Raw genomic sequence first — 21,754 nt, 5'->3', positions numbered from 1 at the left:
TGCGGCAATGTACTTCAGCACAAAGACAGACTCTCCACTGTTGCATGCCCAATATTATATGTACTTAACATTATATACCCGATCCTGCCATAAAAATTAATCTTTTCTTTTACTTTGCAGCTCATGTTATTTAGAAAGCGAAGCATAGCAACACAGGCAGGCAAATTGCCCAGTGCGGTGTGCCATCTAATATACCCACCCCTTTAGTTTTCTATAAAAGTCATTAACTAGCCAGGATCAACAATGAAAAGGAAGCTTTATGTATGCGTTCCTCCCTTCTGAAACTATGAACAGCCTAATGGAGCTGTTTGGGAAATGTATTGGATTTGATGCCAGAGGTATGTAACAAGAAATATTATACTGCATTAACTTATACTTTACCTTTACTTGCCTTAAAATAGGTTTTTAGCATCTACAACCAAAATGGGAGTGGGGAATAATCTCCTTTCATTTGGAAGCTTGCTCCAAAGTTTTATTCATGTATGGTGAGAATACACAAAGAAGAAGAGAGAAACAAGCGATGTAATGAAAATTTAACATAATGAGTGTGACAGATGGAAATATGTATTTAGAAGTAGTAATAACTTATCTTTTAATACTACAGTTTTAACTAGACAATGGCCCCTATAAGTGGTGGCATTATTTAACAACTGGTAGATTTTAAGGCCAGGAGGGCGGGACTATTGTGATCATCTAATCTGACCTCCTGCATAACATGGGCCACATAATTTCCCTGAATTAATTCCTGCTTTAGGTCCAATATCTGTAGTTGAACTAGAATGTATCCTTTAGAAAAAACATCCAATCTTGATTTTAAAATTTTCTACCACAACCTTTGAAAAGTTATTCCAATGGTTAATCACCCTCACAATTAAAAAATTGTGCCTTATTTCTTGTCTGAATTTGTGTATTTTTAACTTCCAGCCACTGGATCTTCTTATACCTTTGTCTGCTAAATTCAAGAGCTCTCTATTATCAGATTTTTGTAGGTACTTCGTAAGTGAGAGCAAATAATTTCTTCTCTTTGATAAGCTAAATAGACTCAAGGAGCTCTATCACTGTAAGGCATGTTTTCCATCATTCTCATGGCTCTTCTCTGAACCCTCTCCAATTTTTCAACAACCTGCTTGGTGTGGACATCAGAACTGGACAAGGTATTCCAGTAACAGTTGTACCATTGGCAGATACAGAGATAATATAACTTCCCTATTGCAAATCAATGTTACCTGTTTTATATATCTAAGGATCATATTAGCCCTTTTTGGGCACAGCATTGCACTAGGACAGGGGTGGGCAAACTACGCCCCGTGGGCCACATCTGGCTCATCAGACCATTTAATCCAGCCCTCAGCTTCTGCCGGGGAGTGGGGTCGGGGTTTGCCTTGCTCCGGCGCTCCAGCAGGTGAGCTGGGTCGGGGGCTCCCAGGAAGCAGCCAGTACATGGAGGAGTGGCCAGGCTCTGCTTGCTACCCCATCTGCAGGCGCTGCTGCCGCAGCTCCCATTGGCAGTTGGGGCAGTGCGTAGAGCCGCCTGGCTGTGCCTTGGAGCCAGAGGAAGACATCTTTCTGGTAGCTGTTTGCGGTAAGCGCTGCCAGGAGCCTGCACCCCTGAGCTTTCCCCGTTCTCCCGTGCCCCAATCCCCTGCCAGAGCCCTGATGCCCCTCCTGCCCGCCGAATCCCTCAATCCCAGCCCAGAGCCCCCTCTTGTACCTCATTCTCAGCCCCACCCCAGAGCCCTCACCCCTCATTGCCCCGAAAGCCTGCCCCATCCCTGATCCCCCTCCCGCCCTCCAAACCCATTGGTCCCATACCGTAGCACCCTCCTGCTCTCTTATTGTTCTCTTAATTCTTTATTAATTGATCCCCATATCAGCCATTCCATTATTTTGTTAGTTAAATACCATTAGCACTTATGTTGTTTCATACACTCAGACACAAATCTTAAAACACTTTACCTGTGCTGAATTACATACTTGCAACTTCCTTTCAATACATTGGAATTGAAAATATTCACATTGCAAATATATGATCAGGCAGGTTGCTCTAATATATTTAGACATTGCTGTAGAATGCTCAGTTACCATCGTGTTCTAAAATAGTATTTTCATGAGAAATCTGTAAGTGACATAAAGACAGTCCTGAAGCCCTTACTCACATGATGAGATAGGGCTGAAGGAGCAGGCTCTAAGATACTTGGTAACATCATGTATTATTACAAAAGTATCTACATGAATACATGCAGTATTATGTGTGCTTATTGTAGTTGCTATGTACAGCACTGGAATTGCATGTTATGTATTTGCACATGTCGTATAAAACACTATTTTGCTGAATAAAGTAGCTTGAGTTTTGTAACAGTATATCGGTCATATGATATACAGGTGAATGATACCATACATACTAAGCACAACCCTAGCCAGTGCAGCAAGTTGGAGCAGAGATACAGGCAAACATGGTCTCTGTTATAAGGACTCCTTTGTGAACTCAACCAGGGCTGGATTGCTTATGGTGACCTGCGGGAAACAGATGCAGACACATGCAATTAATTCACTTTGCTTATGCTCAGAGGAGCAGATCCAGCTACCACTGATACCAATTGCTACATACACGTATGGTGACTTGGGGAGAAGTTAAACCATGACTTACCTGTGGTGATGAGGTCTGAAGTCCCATATGTTAGCTGGACATCTCTCCAAGAAACTTACTTGACCTCAATAGAGAGATTCTGCCTGGCTGCATGCGTAGGGGTGATCTAGGATAGGATGGGTTCCTTGCCGTGTAACAAGATTTAGCTCAGACCGGTAAAAGTATTTGAGGAGCCTTGGGAATAATAAGGTGCTACATAAATAAACATTTATTTGGGATTTTCAGAAGAGCTCAGCATTGGTCTAACTCTACTTCTGTTGGAGTCAATGGAATCTTTAACAATGATTTCAATGGGATCAAAGTCAGGCCAGTGTTGCTTGCTTATGAAAACTCAGCCCACAGTGCCAAATCCTGCACACAGTTGCCAGCATATGTATGGTGGAGTCCAGGGGTACTACCAGAAGATGTAAAGATGTGGAGTAGTCACTTTTTTTTTTTTGTTTTGTTTTTAGGATCAGACTAAAATATTGGCCTTTAGCCAAGATAAAGGCCTAGACTTTTCTTTTTGTACTCAGCCCTGAATATGGGGGTGGCGGGAGGGAGAGGGGGAAATGCACAGCTGCACTTTTCAGAAAGACATCTAGGAGGCATTGTGATGGTCACAATTTCTTCCATGCCCCACTCTTCCTCTGAAGTTGAAACAGTAGTTAACTGCAACTCCTGAAAGGGTGCAGCTCACTTCCTCCTGCTGGCCCAGCCAGTTTGTTGGCCACCATAGGTTAATGGCAGAAGGTTAATGGCAGAATCAAGAATCTACCCATTTCGCACCCCTCTCCATCCTCCATGACCACTTGCCCTCTGGAGTGGGTGCATCTAGGATATAGCCCTTGAGCTCTGCACAGAACCACCCAAATCCCAGGTAGCCTTAATGTGGCCACAGGGAGGCATTAGGGGGTGGGGCTTACACCCCATTGGTTGCTTTCTGTGGCTCTATTAGGGATAACGTTCCATCCTAAATAGGCTGCAGAACTACTGAACCTACTTCCTGTTAAAATAAGGTTTATGTGGGTGGATGGGTGATTTGTTGTTTTTTGGGGGGTGGGAGGTGGGGAGGGTAGTTAGTAGCTGTTATGGATTGGGCTGAGGGAATCACCTATGCTCAGATCCTCAATATTATTTCTAGGTGAAGCGTCTTTAGGTTACTATTGTTCTGTATTTTACATGACGAGCTAGCATACAATATCCTCCACATAACCACCGTTAACTAAAGCACTTTGCCAAACTGTTGATCCTACTAGGGCTTTGTTGTACATAGTCATTGTTAAAATTCCCTCCTTTTGATGTTGTGAGGTAGAAGGCTCTATTCCAAAACCTCAAAGGAGGGTTTAACACTTAGCATTTTGTGTAACTACTATATTTTCAAGTCCTTTATTATATACACTTCTGTAGCTCTTCAACTATTTTAAAACCAAGGAAAAAAGCTGGGGGTAATAAGATAAAACCTCTCTGCTTTAAAGGTTTGGAACCATACTATACCCAAGAAAAATTCATGTAGAGTTAGCTCTAACCTTTGAGGTTGTAGCCTTCTAGCTTTTGTCCTGAAACATTCAATAAATGAGAGAGTGAAATTTATTTAAAAATATTGTTTCCCCTTTTAGCTCATTTGTAAGACTCAAGGCCTGACCCTGCATGGTTAATAGGAAGTTACTAGGAGCTCCAGCTGCTCAGCATCTCATAGTAGGTGTGCAACATTCTGCAGATTACAGCCCTTATTAAAGTACCTTACCATTTAAGCCTTTGCCATAACATGCCAGGCTGAAGGGACTGTTAGTTTAAACTGAAGGACTATAGTTAAACTATAAGGATATGTTATTTCGTGTTCTCTGTTGCCAGGGCTCTTGCTTTTTCAGTGTCTCTTTGCAGTGAATGGTCAGGATGGACTGAGCTAATCTTCTCGTGCACAACTGTCTTGGAATTCTAAAACACCTTCAGGAGGGAGCTTTCTATTTTAGAAACAATATACCAGCTGGTTATAAACTCCTCTCTGGAGGGGCATTAGAAGTCTGTTTCGTGAGGAACTTCTGTGTAATGTAACATTTAAATCACTACCCTTTAAAAATTTTAACAAAAAAACCTACTGCTCACTTCTTATCTTGTCCAATGTTAAGGGTTGCTGGAAAAGATAAGGCTATACTTAACAAGGAAACCATTGCCTTCTTTGGAAGAAAGAAAGAAGTTTGACCATGAGTTTGCCACGTCCACTTCATTCCACGGGTTGCACCATATCGTCCAAACCCGGAGCAGGATACGAAAGGTCCTGTGGATGTTAGTGGTCCTGGGCTCTATCACCATTGTCGCTTGGCAAATCTGGAATCGATTCACCAATTATTTCAGCTGGCCAACCACAACCTCAATAGTAGTTCAGTATGTGGAAAACATTGAGTTCCCTGCTGTGACTTTTTGTAACTTGAACAGGTAAGATACATCAAATACATGCTGCAATAACAGATCTCTTTAATGTCCTATAAGGCATAATTATTCTGCAGAACATCTATTCAAATAAAAACGAAACACTGGGACAACCTACAGTCAATTTTCAACCTGGTGAACAGGGACTTTAGTTTCATGCTGCTAGCGGGAGTTGACTGAATAGAAGAAATTCCTGAGCAAATTTTAAACATCTTACTGCACTCAATACATCTAACTGCTCACAGAGCACAGTTCAAGGATACAACCGGCAAAGTATGTTGTTCAGCATTAAGGGCCATATCCTATTCGGTTTATTCAAGTGAGCAGCTCTTGACTTATTTGAACAAATTAGGTAAGTAAGACAAGCAGAGTTTGGCTCTACAGGCTCTTTCCCATAGTTCTGGGTAAAATATTTAACTGAAGAGGAAGACATTTGAGAATCAGGGAATTTTTGACACTGAATTTCACTATAGATTTTAAGAGATTGTTTTAATACCTCTCAGGTCAGGTGTCAGACTCAGTGTGGGCCATCAGAAATCATACTTTACTGACAGGTAGAATGTACATACATTATATAACCACAGGGTCATAAGTATATTTAGGTGACAGATGCTTTTCTAAGGGACTGTTGCCAATCCCATCACAGAGACCAAACATATAGCCAAAATTTGCAAGCCTGGGAGGCTAAAACTAGGCTTCTAAATCCTTTTTTAAGATCCTACATAGAAGAAACTGGATTTTCAGAGGTGCAGAGCCCCAGCAGCTCCCGTTGATGTCAGTGGGTTGATGGGTGTTCAGCACTTCTGAAAACTGGGTAACTTTTATTTAGGAAGTCATTTCAGGAATCTACACTTGAAAATATCAAATCAGTTTAAAGTGCAATAATATTTATATACTTCACACAGATTCAGCTGGATACTTTTTAAAATAGTATATTGAACCTCATTACTATAGCAACCATTAGGTCCAGTCTCAGAACCCATGCAGCGTTTCCCCGCAATGTTCCATCGGGGAAATGAGCTTTGCTGTCTCCCATCTCCCAGCAGAATGAGTCACAGGTTTAACTCTCAGATGTCTGAGGCTCCCCTGGCCCTCAGTCCCTCCAGCTATAAAGCCATAGCAGGTTGTGTTGCAGAAAATGCAATGCCACCACTAGAATCCCATTTAGAAAGCAAAAGATACTACAAAATTATTAAACTAAGTAGGCAAGGTAATCACATATGCACCATGAAGAGGGTGGGTTGTGGGAAATACTATAAAAATACAATGCAGTTATTGTAACTATAGCTGCAGAATGTTATAGTAACTTATCAGCAATTCAGAGCGTGACAGCTGGCCACTAACACGTCAGTGTGCTTCAACCCCCATCTGTTCATTTCAATCTTTATTATTTCTTTCTGGATTTAGTTAGCAGTCCTACTTTTGGAGAAAATGACAGTCATGGATGTGGTGTGCTTTCAAAAGTAAAATTACAACCAAAGTTAACCCAGAAAGGAATAGCATTTTGTTGAGTTTCAACAAGATATTTCTACCCATCCAGCCCACTATTTTTAGATATTAAGGTCCATTTGATCCATTTATTATCCTGCAGTATAAGGATACTTTCATATTAGTATTAGCATAAAATAGCAGTCCCAGAATAAGTCACATAGTAATGGCTTATTATTCTCTGTTCAACACCATAAGTTCAAATCTACAATGGCTGTTCAGCAAATCCCTAATTCATGTCACCATAAAATCATTTAACATTTTATATGGGAAAGGTGTTTTTAGGCCCCATAATATTTTAGGATTTTTAAACTGATGCTAGGTGTTAGATCCCCACCGCCACCCATGATTTATACCACTGCCTGCCACCAGGCTTCCTGGTAGTGGATGTCGGCTGTGCAAGATGGTTAGAACCTCCTCTACTCCAAGAAGTTGTGGATGTATAAGGTAGGTACAACCTCTTCTGCTGAGACACTGCTGTAAACAGACCAGACTGTCTAAGTGATGCACCGGGATATTCTTAGTTTTCAGGCACACAGGGTAACTTGATTTATAAAAAACAAGATTGTGTTATCCATTCATTGCGATGCAGAGTAAGGTGTGATTCCAGTGGACTAGACAATTAGAGTTTGGGCGAGAGTTTCAGAAAAAATACTGCGGCTACTGTTATAACTGTTCTCTTTCCTGCAGATTCCAAGCCCATGCAGTAGCCAACCTCAGTATCGTTTTTTTCCTTTGGAGCATTGTGGCTGGAGTTCTTCGTGCATTTACTATTGACAAGTTCTCTCAAGAGCTAACGGATTTCTTTCAGGGACACCAAAACTTCAGCATTAAAGAGTTTACAAGGAATAATGGCTTTTATCTCAACAACAGCACTTTGCTAGAATGTGATTTTTTTGGGCAGCCATGTTACCCGGAGGTAATATTTTTGCTTTTATCCTAAGAGTAACAATGTGACTAAAATGTGATATTGTCTCAAAAATAGGCTGTTTATAGGTCTTATCTACAGTCACGAAATGAAACTAATCTGAATCACCAAATGACACTGTGGTGGGTAAGTCTAATTTTTCAAAGGCCACCTTTCAAGTGCCTCACAAGACCTGATCCTGCAGCCCTTATATATGCAAAATAAATCTCCCACTGATTTCAGAAGGAGTTTCTGCACATGGCTAATCAATGGGATTACTCATGTGCTTAAAATTAAGCACATGCCGAAGTGCTAGTCAGGGCTTTTTACTCTTCCCATGAAAACATATCAATTACGTGCAGAAATAAGAGGGATACTTCAAGAAAGCCAAGGTCAAATTTTTAGAATTTTTGAGCAAAAACAAAACAGAGGGCCTGATTTCTAACCTCACTTTACACCTATTTTATATCAGTGTACTTCAATGGAGTCACTCCCAATTTACACTAAAGTGAGAACAAAATTAGATTGAAAATCTTTCAGTGTCACCTAACCTTTATTTGAGAACCTACAGCATGCTTAGAATTACTGATAGGGTTGTGTTGACTCTAATTTAAAATATATTAGCAGTAACAACAAGCCCCTTGTAGCTAAGACTCCAAAGCAATGAAAGACAATCAAAACAGCTAAATAGTATTTAGTCACACTATTCAGCCCTAATACCATTAGAGTAATATGCAAGTACTAGTCCATACTCATCTAGTTTACTATAGCTTCATCCATTCACTTGAAACAAGGAGCAGCTACTGAACTAAACATCATCTATTGAAAATTAAACTACTTGAAAGTGATCACCCATTTCCTTATGGAGAAATCCTGCAAAACTTAACCGGGTTAAAACCAATAGGATCCTATAAAGGTTACTCTAGGTAACCCACAGATTTCATAGAGAATGATAGTCCTTCTACAGAACTCCATAGGCTGGTTTCTGTCAAACAGATCTCATACTGTAGGACTGTTTCTATGAGTGATTTACATACTCAACTGCCATTTTCACAGGATCACAAGCAGATCATTTAGAAAATTTAGCCCATAAAACATCCCAAACCCCACTAATTTAGGTTTAGATTCTCTTGTTTCAATTTTTACTTTTCTGTTTGTTTTCATTGTTTTAAAGGATTTTGAACATGTCTTTACTGAATATGGAAATTGCTTTACTTTTAATCACATGGATCTTCCAGCAAGGAGAAGAGTGAGTCTTTCTGGAAGAGGCTTAAGTTTACTTTTTGATATCAAACAGGTATAGACATCAAATAAGATATATAACTAAACATCATTAACTTGTAGCTTCAAAGATTTGAAAGCTTGAAGGGACCATTATGTTAATCGAGTCTGATCTCCTGCATAACAAGGGCCATAAAATTCCACCCATTAATTCTTGCATCAAGCCCACTACTTCTGGAGTGAGCTAGATCATATGTTTTAAAAAGACATCCAATCTTGATTTAAGAATTCAAGTGACAGAAAATCCACCACATCCCTTGGTAAATTGCACAAATGGTTATCATTACATTTGACTTGTATGAAATTAGTAATCCAAGGGCAAATGCAGGACTTGCTACAGCTTCAAAAACTAGAAGTAGTAATGTGAGAATGAAAACTAATTTAAAATATCTTCAAGGTAGTGCCCTCTGCTTTATTCACTGACTTATTTGATTTTCCATTGAAGTCTGTTCAGAACTCCAGGAGACAGTCATTTGGGGCCAAATCCTGAGTGGTGCAGAATGTTGACTTCAGTGGGAGCTGCAGGTACTCAATACCAATTAGGATTTGGCCCTAAATTGGTTACCTCAGATCACTCTTGGCAGATTTCATAAGATACCACCACCAAATACAGAAAACCGTATGGGGAGTGAACTTCATGGGGAGGGAAATTTTCTAAATGACATCAAGGAAGAAAACTAAAAAATCTATGGTGATTTAAAAAAGGGGAGGGGAAGCAGCTGAGCACCAAGTGTTTCTTTTTAAGCAATGTAAGGAGCAACAGTGGCAGCTTCTGGAGGGAATAATGAGAATTGTGCTAGAACATGAAGACTAGTTGTCATGTAAAGAGATGATTCTCAGGGTTGTGAAGAAAGCTTGGATTATCCCTTATTGGAAGTTAAGGAGGGGAGAGGAAAGAAGAAAAATTAATCATTTTGTAAACTGGGAGGAACCTTAGATACCAAAGGACATTGAATTTGATTTACTTTTATATTTGAGCTTGTTTTTTTTTTAATTGTCAGAGGTGATTTGTCACCAGTCACTGGAGATTCAAATCCAAGCAAAATGGTTGGTGCAGCTTTAAAGCCCCACAGGGTAAATACATATCAAGCCATTGCTTTTCTAAGGAATTCTTTTTCTACCAGGCACAATTCACTGATGACCCTACCTTTGGCTTTCTTGATGCTGGTATAATTTATGTTGTCCATTCACCTAAAGAACCTCCACGTTTTGATGGCTTAGGCTTATCAACACCAGTAGGTATGCATGCACACGCTGCAATCAGCCAGCAGAAGGTAAGCAATTTGTATCAGTATCATTCCCTATCTTGCAAATGTATAAGTGCATTTCTAATCTGAAAAGTGATAGTAAAATTGGTATTTTGAAGGTTCAGTATTTATTATGTCTCAGTGACTTCCAGAGGAAATTTTCTTTGTTTACAAGTAAAAAGCTGAATTCTTTCCTGGTCCCATATCACTAGTAATGCAGATGATACAGACCAAAGTATGTCTGCTTTTAGTTCCACCTCGAAAGCCCATTGAAAGCTAGTGCTACAGTGGTACTACTATAATTTGAGACAGTAGTATCTTTATTAATGGGGATGATGCATGAAGAAAAAAAAAAGCAGCTTGACTTTCAGAACCCAGGCTGGACTGGCAATTAGAAAACAAGCATAATTTTACTTGTGAACTGAGCAAATTTGCTCTAGAAGTCATAGAGACAATAAAAATAGTGCCCAACCGCACTATATTTACATACAATTTTTACTGAAAAACACCAGCCTGAAAACAGTGCAGATTTTCTATACTATACGCACAGAGATCATGGAGGTAGTGGATTTTCTGCAGGGATTAAAATTACTCCCCTGTGTTTCTGCTATCTTCACTCTTGGGATGCTGTTTGAAGGCACATTCCCATAGGGCATCCATTTCAGACAGATATTTTAGACCTGCTTAAAGAGGAAGTATTTTGACCATTATCCTATTAAACCACAAAATGTGCATATATGTGCATTTTAAAACAAAAATACTCTTCAAGAACACTGTTTTGTGTTTCTCCTTCATCAGTGGACAAGATAGCTAGAAAATCAAAAAGAGCAACAGTCAAATTCTCTTCTCACTGAATTTAGGATTTGACCCTGGAAATTCTGCTTTCTGAACTGTTTCAGGGTGCTAGTATTATCACCAACTCTTGAACTCAGTTCTTAGAGAGGAAGTAAGTCCCTGATCCTGCAATGAAACCAGTCAGAGTGGACCCTTCTTCCTTGTAGAGCCCTACTGAAGCCCAATCTTCCAGGGTTCAGAGTAGCAGCCCTGTTAGTCTGTATTCGCAAAAGCAAAGGAGTACTTGTGGCACCGTAGAGACTAACAAATTTATTTGAGCATAAGCTTTCATGAGCTCCAGCTCCAGGGGTTTGTGCTATCAGATTGCACAGCAGAATCAGGACCTCGGAGAGGAACCACTATATTATTTTTTAAAAATAGTTTGATTTTTTAAACTATACTTTGTTACTAATTTGAGATTATTTTTGACAGCAATTCTGCTTAACTTTTACTCAAGCGTCAGTTAACAATATATCAGATAAAGCTCTGTATTTAAAATAATGACAAGGATATTTTAAAGAATGCTATTTTTTAATCTAAAGACAGTTATCCAAGAATACCCTTGGGGAGAGTGCAATCCTAACATCAAACTTCAGCACCACAAGATCTATAGCACCTATGGATGTTTGCAGGAATGTAAGGCCAGGCACATACAGGACAAGTGTGGCTGTTTGCCATTTCTGCTTCCAGGTACTTTTTGAGACATGCTACGTTTGTGCTTCAAAAGGTGCTCTGTGGCTCTTTTTAAATATTCTGCCTTGTCAAGTTTTACTTTCATTTAGAGAGCTCAGTCATCTCAGAATCCTGAACCCAGTTAGTACAGGTTGAAAAATTTAATAAAGTTTTAATGAATATTTTAAATTTCATTTTTTGTGTCAAATTTTGATGTTTTAGTGAAAGGCATTGAAAAGGTTTGACCAGTTCTAAACCCAACATCTGCTCAGACATCATCCTTCTGATGCACCCGGAAAATGTTAATGAACATCCAAGATTACACCACAAACCTGTAATAGCTTCTGTCTTGTCTTTAAATTGACCCCTAAAGCACTGGGGTTAAAGCACTTGACTCAGCTGATGAGGATTAGCAGGACTGTAATATATGTGTTATGATCAAAACATCAAAATGCTCAGAGTGAACTCTCTTGAATCACATGGCCATCAACAAGGGTATTTTGGGTAGATAACTAGATTCACCCCAGGGCAGGGAGGTACACATTGCAAGGGTGTAGATTTTTCATCTAATCTAGTTCAAGCTCTTATTTTACCCTATTTACACAGAGACCACCCATCATAAAAAACATACATTAAAATAGATTTTACGTAAACCAGATTATTTCAGTATGAAACAGCAGATGGTAAGCAGCAGCAGGAAATTTATAATATAAAAGGTGAAGTTAGCCTGTGCATTGTATTTAGTATATTCTCTCTAATAACTTATCTAGATCTTTGTGTGTCAAGAGGTAAGGATTTCCTAATGCTGAAGAAAAGGGAACCTGACTATTGCATCCCTTCTTTATAACTCGATCATCTATCCCTACACCAGCCCTCCCGACTCCATGCCACCCTGTTTTCTAGCACTCTAGCACTCAAATAAATCAGAAGACTATCCCCCTTAGTACTAAGTGCAGAGGGAATTACATCACTTACATTGGATTAAAGGCCTTTCCATTCCCACTGAATCAGGCAACTTATTAAAGTGCCGAACTTTAGGCACCCACTTTAGAAAGTGTTGGTCTATTGATTCACCACTTTTCTGTAGAGAGTAAACTTAATTGCTCATTAGTAGAGTTGGGCAGAATTTTCCAATGAAAGTTTTGTTGGAATATGCTGGTTCGTCAAACCTGAACCGTTTCATGAGAATGGCTTGAGTTCAACAAACTTTCATTGAATCAGCCAAGATTCTGTCGGAAGTCTGCCTGGCAGGGTGCCAGTGACCCCAGCATTGTAGGGTCTATGGCTCTAGGTCAGATGCACCACTCCGGGGCTTTCCAGGAACTGGAAACCTGAAGCCCTCTAATGAGGGTTTGGCTCCTGGCTCTGCATCAGACAGCCTGGATGCCCTTAGAAACCCCAGCTCAACCCATATCACATAATATAGAAATCAAGGTTACAGATCAAGCATATCTATGAGAAAAAAAACCTGAAGTGATAAGGCACAAAGAAGCCCAGCTGCCTCTGAACAGCTATGAAAAGGACACATTGGCCAAGCAGGATGTGCCAGTAAGGATAAGACTGGGGTGGAATCCTAGCTCTCCTGAAGTCAATAGGAGCTTTGAAATTTACTTCAATGGGGCCAGGTCTTTAGGCTGGCCTTGCACATAGTTTAAAAACTATCAGTTAAAATAGTAAGCAATAATACACACCTCACTTCCTTCCCCCATTTTACTTATGTAATTAAGAACTGAAGTTTCTGACCTTACCTCCCTAAAATATTTGTTTTACATAATATATTGGGTGGATGCCCTGAAGTCCATAGGCAGGATTGATAGACTCACAGCTATAATGAAATTTACTCTTATTTTTAAATTTTACCAAGTTTTTCTGTTATGTGCCATATTGTGTTGATAACAATGAACAGTGTTGCACCAAACTGATCTTTCAGTCACTGAAAACCTGGAATAAAGCTGTAGATTTCAAAGGTGTTACTTTGTATTTACACTACTGCAACTGAGAGCAGAAACTGACCCACTAGCTTTAGTGAAGTAGTTAATTTGAATTTGTATACTCCAAGCTTTAATTATTATTATTATTATTACTGTTTTGAAGGAAACGGAACAGAATGTGACCTACAAAAATTCTACAATTGTGTTTCTCCTGCACTCTGTAAGTAACAGTTTAATTAACATATTAATATTTTTCTATTCTTGAGCTTCATTAAATGTACATTAGACGGCTCCAAGTGTGCACTGGAAAATAGCTAGAAATTGCTAAGAAAACGAATACAACATTGCAACTGAACTAGAACATATATGGTTAGGTCATTAGACAGTCTCAAAATGAAGAATGGCAATAGGACACTGAATAAATGTCTTTTTTTAAAAAAACCTCGTTACCCATGTTATGAATGACACCTTACATTTTAAAAACAAAGACTGCTTATCTATTCATTTGCACCATTTGTTTGCATTTCTGCATTTTCTGAGTTTGGAAACTGCAGATGAGTCTGCTTCAATTTTCTACTTAGAGACAGCTTTACTTCTTGGGTCTTCTGCCCTAGTGCAAGGCTCTTGCATTTCCAGTGCTGCAGAGGGTTAGTGAAATTTTTAATCTGTTTTCATGAGTATTTGTAAATGGCCGCACTTTTATTCATGTTAGGTTTTGTAAATGTAACCCTTTCACCGAAAACCCTATTGCAGCAATTGTGCTGCAGAAACTTCCTCAGAGGGGTTTTTTGGCCTTGAAGGAAGGATTTATCACTAGCCCATACCCTGCACTTTTACTCAGAGCTCAGTCTGACTACTCTGGGTCCTGAACTTAAATTCTGCTTCTCTGGTTATTAGAAGTGCTTAGTACTTTAAATATTGGGCCCAAAAATTAGCGGTTACATGTTATTACTATTATACAGCTATCATTTCTTTCTAGTACTAGAATGAATAGATATCTTCGCAGGAGGAAACAAATACCTTTTCAGGGAGTTAGACACTCTTATTGCACTAACAAATCACTTAAAAACTTTAAATTGGAATCATATTTTTTGTTTCTAAAACAAAAATTAGTTCTACATTTGTTAAATATCACAGTAATTCACTTCTATGTGCAAATGATTAGTGCACACTAGATTTGAAAATTGTTAGTCACTTTTACAAAGTGCATTCTCCTGTTGCAAGTGATGAGCTGATGTATTATTTCTCATCAGTGTTGGAAAACACCTTCTGAATACTGTTTTGTATATCATTACCTGAACTGAATCTTCATTCTCAATGGCATGAAAGTGTAAGAAAAAGCCAATAAGGTCAAATTTTTGCTTCTATTGGAAGGCTTCTAAGTGTCAGACACATGTGGTGCTCAAATTAAATCTGTTATGACTGAGGCTGGATTTTTGTCACCACTCTTAAGGGAGGCATTGATTCCATAATGTTCATGTTCTTAAATATCAATGATCTTCGACATTTAGGGATTTTAGGGAGGAGGTATTTCAGTCAGTAGATATTCTGAGAAGTAGCTGAAAGCTTCAAAGAGAACCTTGAAAGACAGAATAAATGTAAACTCTGAGTTTCATGAAGGTGAATAGGACAAGAGCTCAGAAACAATATAGCAGTGACACAAAGAACTAGAACAGCAGGCTTTCACCAAGAGCTTTAATTCCACATTGGGATACAAGATGCTCAGGTGTTAAAATAAAATAAATAAATATAGCTATTTAATAAGTGCCAAATATTTATTATTAAAAAAAAAAACCTACAAAAACCACATATGAGATCCATGTTGAGTTTACCAAGGTTTACTCCAGGGAAACAACTTTTATATTATGGTCACAGTGGAGGTAATAAAGTCTGACCAGATCTTCAAGTCCATTTCCCCTGAATGCATGAAGTTGTCTCCATGTAGACAATATAGCTGATACACACCTAACCTTGGCAGAAAAGGCAAGCAAGTGCCAAAATTACTAACGAAGTTTATATTAGTTACAAATTGAAAAGTTAAAGTTTATTTAGGAAAACCACTGTCAGAGGGCCAGATACCGTTCTACATCTTTTTAGTGTGCTTAGCACAGGAAAGGGGGTAGAGGGGCAAAGGCTGGCCACTCCACTGATGAGACTATCTAAAATAGAGTTTGCTGTGGCCATGCTCCCTGGCATCTCCGACATCCTACAGAATAATTCACCTTACACTTGGAGTAGGGGAGCATTTGCTATGAGAGCCAAGGGAGATCCTATAAACTTGTACTTCTTTATGCTATTCCAGCAGCATAAAAGGGAACACAGTGCCAGGCTGAATTTGTATAAAAGACTTAAAAATCCTGTCTATAGAATTTTGACAGTTTTAACTGTTTTCTAGCACAGTGACTTTTCCTAAGAATTGCCATGACAAAATGACAACCCTACATGTGGAATTACTCATTGTCACAATGACCATACAGATCTGAATATCTGTGACTTCAAGTGACAATGCCAGAATGTAGAAACACACAAAAGAAGCGTAAGACAGACAGAATGGATTCTGTCTACACAAAAAAATGTTGCACATACCGTGCTTTAACGGTGATTCTTCTCAGATAGTGTAAAACAATGGGATTATCAAAATGGAAATATATTAAATGGACAAAATGTTCTTACTGAGATTTGCAAGGTAGTCTTCAAGAACTAACAAACATTAGCCCACAGAACATCGACACCAATCCTGCAATCACTTCTGCACACAGAGAAACTCCATGATAAAAGGTCAGCAAGACATGGTCCAATGGATTAGCCTTGAGCCTTAGTGGCAGAAGTCCTACATTCCCATTTCCAACTCTACCATGAACTTTCTGTGTGGTCTTGCACAAGTTGTTTATAAGGACCTGAGCATCCAGCCTCTCACTGGAGTGAGTGAGAATAGCAGGTTCTGAGCACCTTTGGGAAAAAAGAAAATCAGGCAGTTAAGAGCCCTGTGCCTCAGTTTCTACCACTATAAAATGGGAATAATAATATTTATTCACTTTTGTAAAATATTTTGGGATTCACATATAAAGAGCCATCTATAATGACTATGTTACTTATTGGAGTCAATTCTATGAGTTAGTTTCCCAAACTTCCTTTGTATAAAACGAAATATTACAAACTTCACATTCCTTTGAACATACATTGTATTGATTCATTTTCCTGAAATTTCAGATAACGTAGAACTAATGGGTCTATGTACGGTGGGAACCCACAATTCCACTTGTCCTGTGCCTTGTGAAGAAACAGATTATCCCACCACTGTCACCTATTCAAGTTTTGTGAATGAAAAAGCCTTAAAATTCCTTTCCACGAAGCTGAAGAGAAGTCCAGAGTATGTCAGGTAATCTTATTTAAAACTTTGTCTTTACAAGGAATATGCTGGATCACTTACAGATGCCATCTTTATTGATTTATTTCCAGGGCCTGACTAAAATGTGAACTCTGTTCAGTTACATGAGCTCTTGCTTTGTATACAATATTAAGAACAATGCCTGCAATAGATGTGAAGTATGCTCACAGGAAATTGACCAAGACACAGAGTTTTATTGTTTTATACCTGTTGCTATGTGGGTATCAAATTAGATAACCTGTGAGACTAGTGGTCCCAGGTATTTTCCCCTGCAGTGACCCCCATATTGGAAATATTATAGCCATCAAGGTTTAGAACCCCTCCCACACCGAGCCATAAAGAAAGAGGTCGTGGCTGTGATCCTCCTGAAACCTGTTCATCACCCCCAGGAAGAGAGTTTGTACAATAGGCAATACTGAGATCTTGATCCTGATACAACTGAAGTCAATGGCACAACGCCACCCTACATCAATGGAAGCAGGATTTTTCCTTCCCTTAAGATAAAGTAGAAGTACTTGTAAAACCTGAGGAAAATGAGCTGTTCACTGCTGTGGGTTGAAGGTTACAGGTCGAATGTTGAGTTTTATCGATATTAGGCTTAATATAATTCACCCCTCACACAGAGTACTCAGATAATATTTGACGCTGTATCAATTCCCAAGAAAAAGTAGATAAGGCAGATAATACAATACTATTTATTAGATTACCAAATATTGCATAACATACAAGTTTTCCAAAAGGGAGACCTTCACTTGGGAAAGAGATCTTTCAGATGCTTGTGTAATCTACTTTATCAATTGGTCCAATAATATATATCACATACCTACATAACCTCACAGATTACATTAGCTCAATAATTCATAGATTCATAGATATTAAGGTCAGAAGGGACCATAATGATCACCTAGACTGACCTCCTGCACAATGCAGGCCACAGAATCTCACCCACCCATTCCTGCGATAATAAAGATCTCTGTTTAGCAAATGTATGAACTAATGTAATCTTACTCATTTCTCCTTAAATTTGTAACAGGAAAAACATGAGCAAGCACTTGATATAGTCTGTTTTGATAAATTCTTACTGGATTTACTTACTTAAAGTAGTCTTCAAGTCTGGAAGAAGAGAACAATTTGTAGAACATGACATTAGGAAACACAGAACCCAATTGTCAAAGGGTCTTTAACTCAGTCCATAAAAACTGTTTGTATATCTGTAAGCACAATTAGAAGCACAAGTACAGTAGAACCTCAGCATTACGAACACTTCGGGAATGGAGGTTGTTCGTGACGCTGAACAAAACGTTATGGCTGTTCTTTCAAAAGTTTAGAACTGAACACTGACTTAATACAGCTTCGAAACTTTACTATGCAGAAGAAAAATGCTTCTTTTAACCATCTTTAATTTAAACAAGCACAGACAGTTTCCTTATCTTGTCAAATCTTTTTTTTTTAAAAGCTTTCCCTTTATTTTTTATATTTAACATGGTACTGTACAGTATTTGCTTTTTCTTTTTGTCTCTGCTGCCTGATTGCATACTTCCAGTTCCAAATGAGGTCCGTGCTTGACTGGTCAGTTCATAACACTGGTGTTGTAATTGAGGTTCTACAGTAAAATACAGTAGATGTGAATAGGTGCATGGACAGATACTATATACACAAAAGACTGTAGATGTTTTAAAGAATTGTTTGGAAGTTTTGGCCCATAGAATATCCAAGTTGCTTAATTGTTTGTGAGAGTGTTGAATTTCTTGTTCCTGAAACCATGGTTAAACGTATATTTTGCACGTGAACAAAGGGCATACAAAAGGCATGCGAATTAAGCATATTATTAAAAGAAATCTATATTAAGCCATTGAAAAGTCCACAACAACATTATGTATTTCACTTTGTCAATTATTTTATTGTTTTTAAACATTAGACAAACCAGCAATTACTCAATTAACCAAATCAAAATACCAAAAATTATTCTGTTACCAAGTCTGTAGCCAATATGAATCAAGCCAATATATTAATTAGTACATACCATAAATTACCAAATGTAGGGATCTATTGATTTTTGAGGACGTAAAAAGGGTAGAGCTAACTATTTACAGCCTTATTACAAATATACACAATAGCAACTCCTCAATAGTGCTAGGAAGCATCATTAATACGATCCATTAACAGATGGATTTATTGTTATTATCAGATGTCATGTACAGTTTAGAATGGTCACCTGATGAGATTGCAGAAGAAAATCTTGGGCAGCAAATACTTCATTTTCAGTGAAAGTGGGTAAATGAGCTACCTTACATCGTTACACCTAAAAACTGTAGTCATGAGTTTCCATAGAGAATTCACATTATTAAAAACCATGATCACATCTGTGTTTAACAATATTTCCTTTCAATAAAGTGAAACACTTATTTTTGTGTTCTAATCTACAGTGATTATGGAAAGAACTCTTATGATCTCTGTGATTAAGGTGTCTATTTAGCAGCTATGTGGAATCTCTTTCCTGTTAACTATGGTATCATAGGGCCAGATTCTGATATCCTTATTCTCACTGAGTAATGCCATAGGCCCAATCCAGAAAAGACTTAGTCATGTGCTTAATTTTACACACTGAGTAGCCCCAATGAAGTAATGGGGCTAATGGCAGAGGACAAAAGTTATATATGTACATAAGTCATTGCAGGATTGGGGCTCTAAGTAGCCTGGTCTACACTTCCTAGGCTGGCATAGCTATGGTGCTCAGGGCTGAGTGCCATGCTATTCCAATCTAGCCCCCAATGTATATGCAGCTAAGTCAACAGAAGAATACGATCAACATAGCTCCCATCTCTTGGGGAGATGGAGTTCCTACAGTGACAGAAAACAAATGTTTGGCCGCGGTACTCTCACGCCTGAGCTATGGGCTATTTTGATGTGGGGCTATTTCAACCTCGGTTTTTGAAGGTGTTCTATTTTGGATAAATAGTTAAGAGTCATTAGGCCAGAAACTCTATAGCCTGATGGTTAGGGCACCCACCTGGAAGGTGCGAGGCCCTTTTCAAATCCCCTCTCTCTCAGTTAGTGGGGGGTAGAATGGGGGGTGGGGGAGAAGAGAATTAAAACCAAGTCTCCTACATCCCAGGTGAGTGCTCTTACCATTGGGGTAAAAGTTATGAGGTAGGTGGTGACTCCTCCTGCTTCTCCAGCCAGCTTTTGGACCCTATGTGGTATGCAGCCTCTGAGTGTGCCGACTAGATGGGGCCTCCCAGGTGAGATAGGTGCTCCTCCATCTATTTTCCCCTGGTTCATGTATTGGTGGGAACCAGGCATCCAGATGCCTAGAGCAATACACCAGTGCACATTCCCAGAGGCAAAAACTTAGGCTACCAGTGGAAAAATTTTACAGTGGAAAAATTTTTACAGGCTTTTACAGTGGAAAAATTTAGCGCCTACATCATTTGGCAGCAGATGAGCATTGGTCTTGTGGATCACACTGTAGCCTAAAACTCGGATTTAGGTGCCTATATTTGGGGTTTAGGTGCCTAAGTACCCTTGTGGATTGGGGCCCTACTTCATATCTTTGTCCACTCAGGCTTACTCCCTATAATACAGTCTTCAGCCCTGATCCCTGCATGGTTGGATCCCTATGCCTGTGCAGAGTTCACTATATGAAAGGGGTTTTAAGAGGGAAATTCTGGCTGTACCTCCACAGTAATGAACAGACAGGCTTCCAGCACTTCACAAGAGAGATTGTTCCACACTCTAGAGGACAACTGCTAGGAAAATTTCCCTATCATCTTAAATTCACTTTTGTCAGTTTCATTTCATTGCACTTTGACAGTGACGATCATTCCTGTAGCATTTTTCCAGTAGGAATTTAATTTCTAACTATACAGCTAATGATAGAAATAAGTAGCAGTACTGACTGTCAAATTAGACTATATTTGTGTTTGTCATCAGGGAGAATCTTGTGTATATTGACATTAAATATCATAACCTGAACTACAAAATGACTCGGCAGCAGAAGGCCCGGAGTGTATCCGAATTGCTTGGTAAATATTCATTAGTTAATATTTATTTTTCTTTCAAATCTATTCTTTTTCCAGACACTCTGGTCAAGTTTCTGAGCAAGAGTAATGTCCACCTTATTCTATCAGCAACTGTCAATCACTGTTCCAGAACTTAGGTTCTTCTTAGAATGTGCTGCTATCCCATTAAAAGGGTCAGTAGCATAGACAGTACCTCTAATGGAGATTAAGAGCCATATTCTGCTTCATTGTACCTAGGGGAGTTCTGGGGACAGTGATCACTTTTACTAAAGTTTTCTTTAAAAACTTGTAAATACTGTACAATGAGTTATGTTGGGTTGTAGGTTTTATTTTGAATATTTGAATATTTCTCCCATAAACATTCAAAAACAGTTAATTTTTTTAAATGTTGAATTATATATAATTAGCGTCTTTAGTACTTGAACCTGGCAGGGTTTTCTTTGCTTGCTAGACTAAACCAAAAGCTTAGGCTCACATGCATTTATTTTCTTCTATTACAGCTGACGTTGGTGGCCAACTTGGTTTGTTTTGTGGAGCCAGTATGATTACAGTCATAGAAATTGTTGAGTATGTTTTCACCAACTTCTGTTGGCTGTGCATCTTTCTTCTACTGAAAGCTCCAGAAATGCCTCAGTGGAATATTCCAGCCCAGAACGAGCAGACAGACAAGAAGGGAATACAAGAATGCTAATGGCTTGTCAAGGCACAAAGCCTCACTGTCTCCTGTAACTTTCCCTCATTTTTAATATATTAAGAGAAAATTGATATTTAACCTCAACTCGTTTTCCCCACTTAACAGCTATAAATAACGCAACAATGGAATTCTAAACAATAATCATTGGAAAGACTCTGTTTCTTTCTCTTACGATGAGAGATGTAATCTTTATCTAACCCAATATAATTTTTAGTCGCTGAGCAAATGGTTTAT

The 21,754-nt window shown here is 38.8% G+C and overlaps 1 protein-coding gene across 1 annotated transcript; it reads left to right on the top strand.

Annotated features, from left to right (window-relative positions):
• Window positions 1–286: 286 nt before the first annotated feature.
• On the top strand, window positions 287–21,517 carry ASIC5 (acid sensing ion channel subunit family member 5). Its single transcript, XM_074951156.1, has 10 exons — window positions 287–338; window positions 4,756–5,062; window positions 7,235–7,463; window positions 8,626–8,748; window positions 9,857–10,006; window positions 11,356–11,503; window positions 13,580–13,636; window positions 16,627–16,795; window positions 20,738–20,829; window positions 21,327–21,517. The coding sequence occupies exons 1-10, from the start codon at window positions 287–289 to the stop codon at window positions 21,515–21,517; spliced, it is 1,518 nt and encodes a 505-aa protein (XP_074807257.1).
• The last annotated feature ends 237 nt before the right edge of the window (window positions 21,518–21,754 follow it).

The sequence above is a fragment of the Natator depressus genome, chromosome 4, assembly GCF_965152275.1.
Source record: "Natator depressus isolate rNatDep1 chromosome 4, rNatDep2.hap1, whole genome shotgun sequence".
NCBI lineage: Eukaryota > Metazoa > Chordata > Testudines > Cheloniidae > Natator > Natator depressus.
Note: the sequence above shows the minus strand (reverse complement) of the source record. Positions and strands in the feature narration are given on the sequence as shown.

Excerpts from the sequence above, each read along its gene's own strand:
- ASIC5 (XM_074951156.1), top strand. The coding sequence starts at position 287 with ATGAACAGCCTAATGGAGCTGTTTGGGAAATGTATTGGATTTGATGCC. Across the intron at positions 11,504-13,579 it reads TTTGCCATTTCTGCTTCCAG|GAAACGGAACAGAATGTGAC; the intron begins GTACTTTTTGAG and ends ACTGTTTTGAAG. Across the intron at positions 16,796-20,737 it reads AGAAGTCCAGAGTATGTCAG|GGAGAATCTTGTGTATATTG; the intron begins GTAATCTTATTT and ends GTTTGTCATCAG.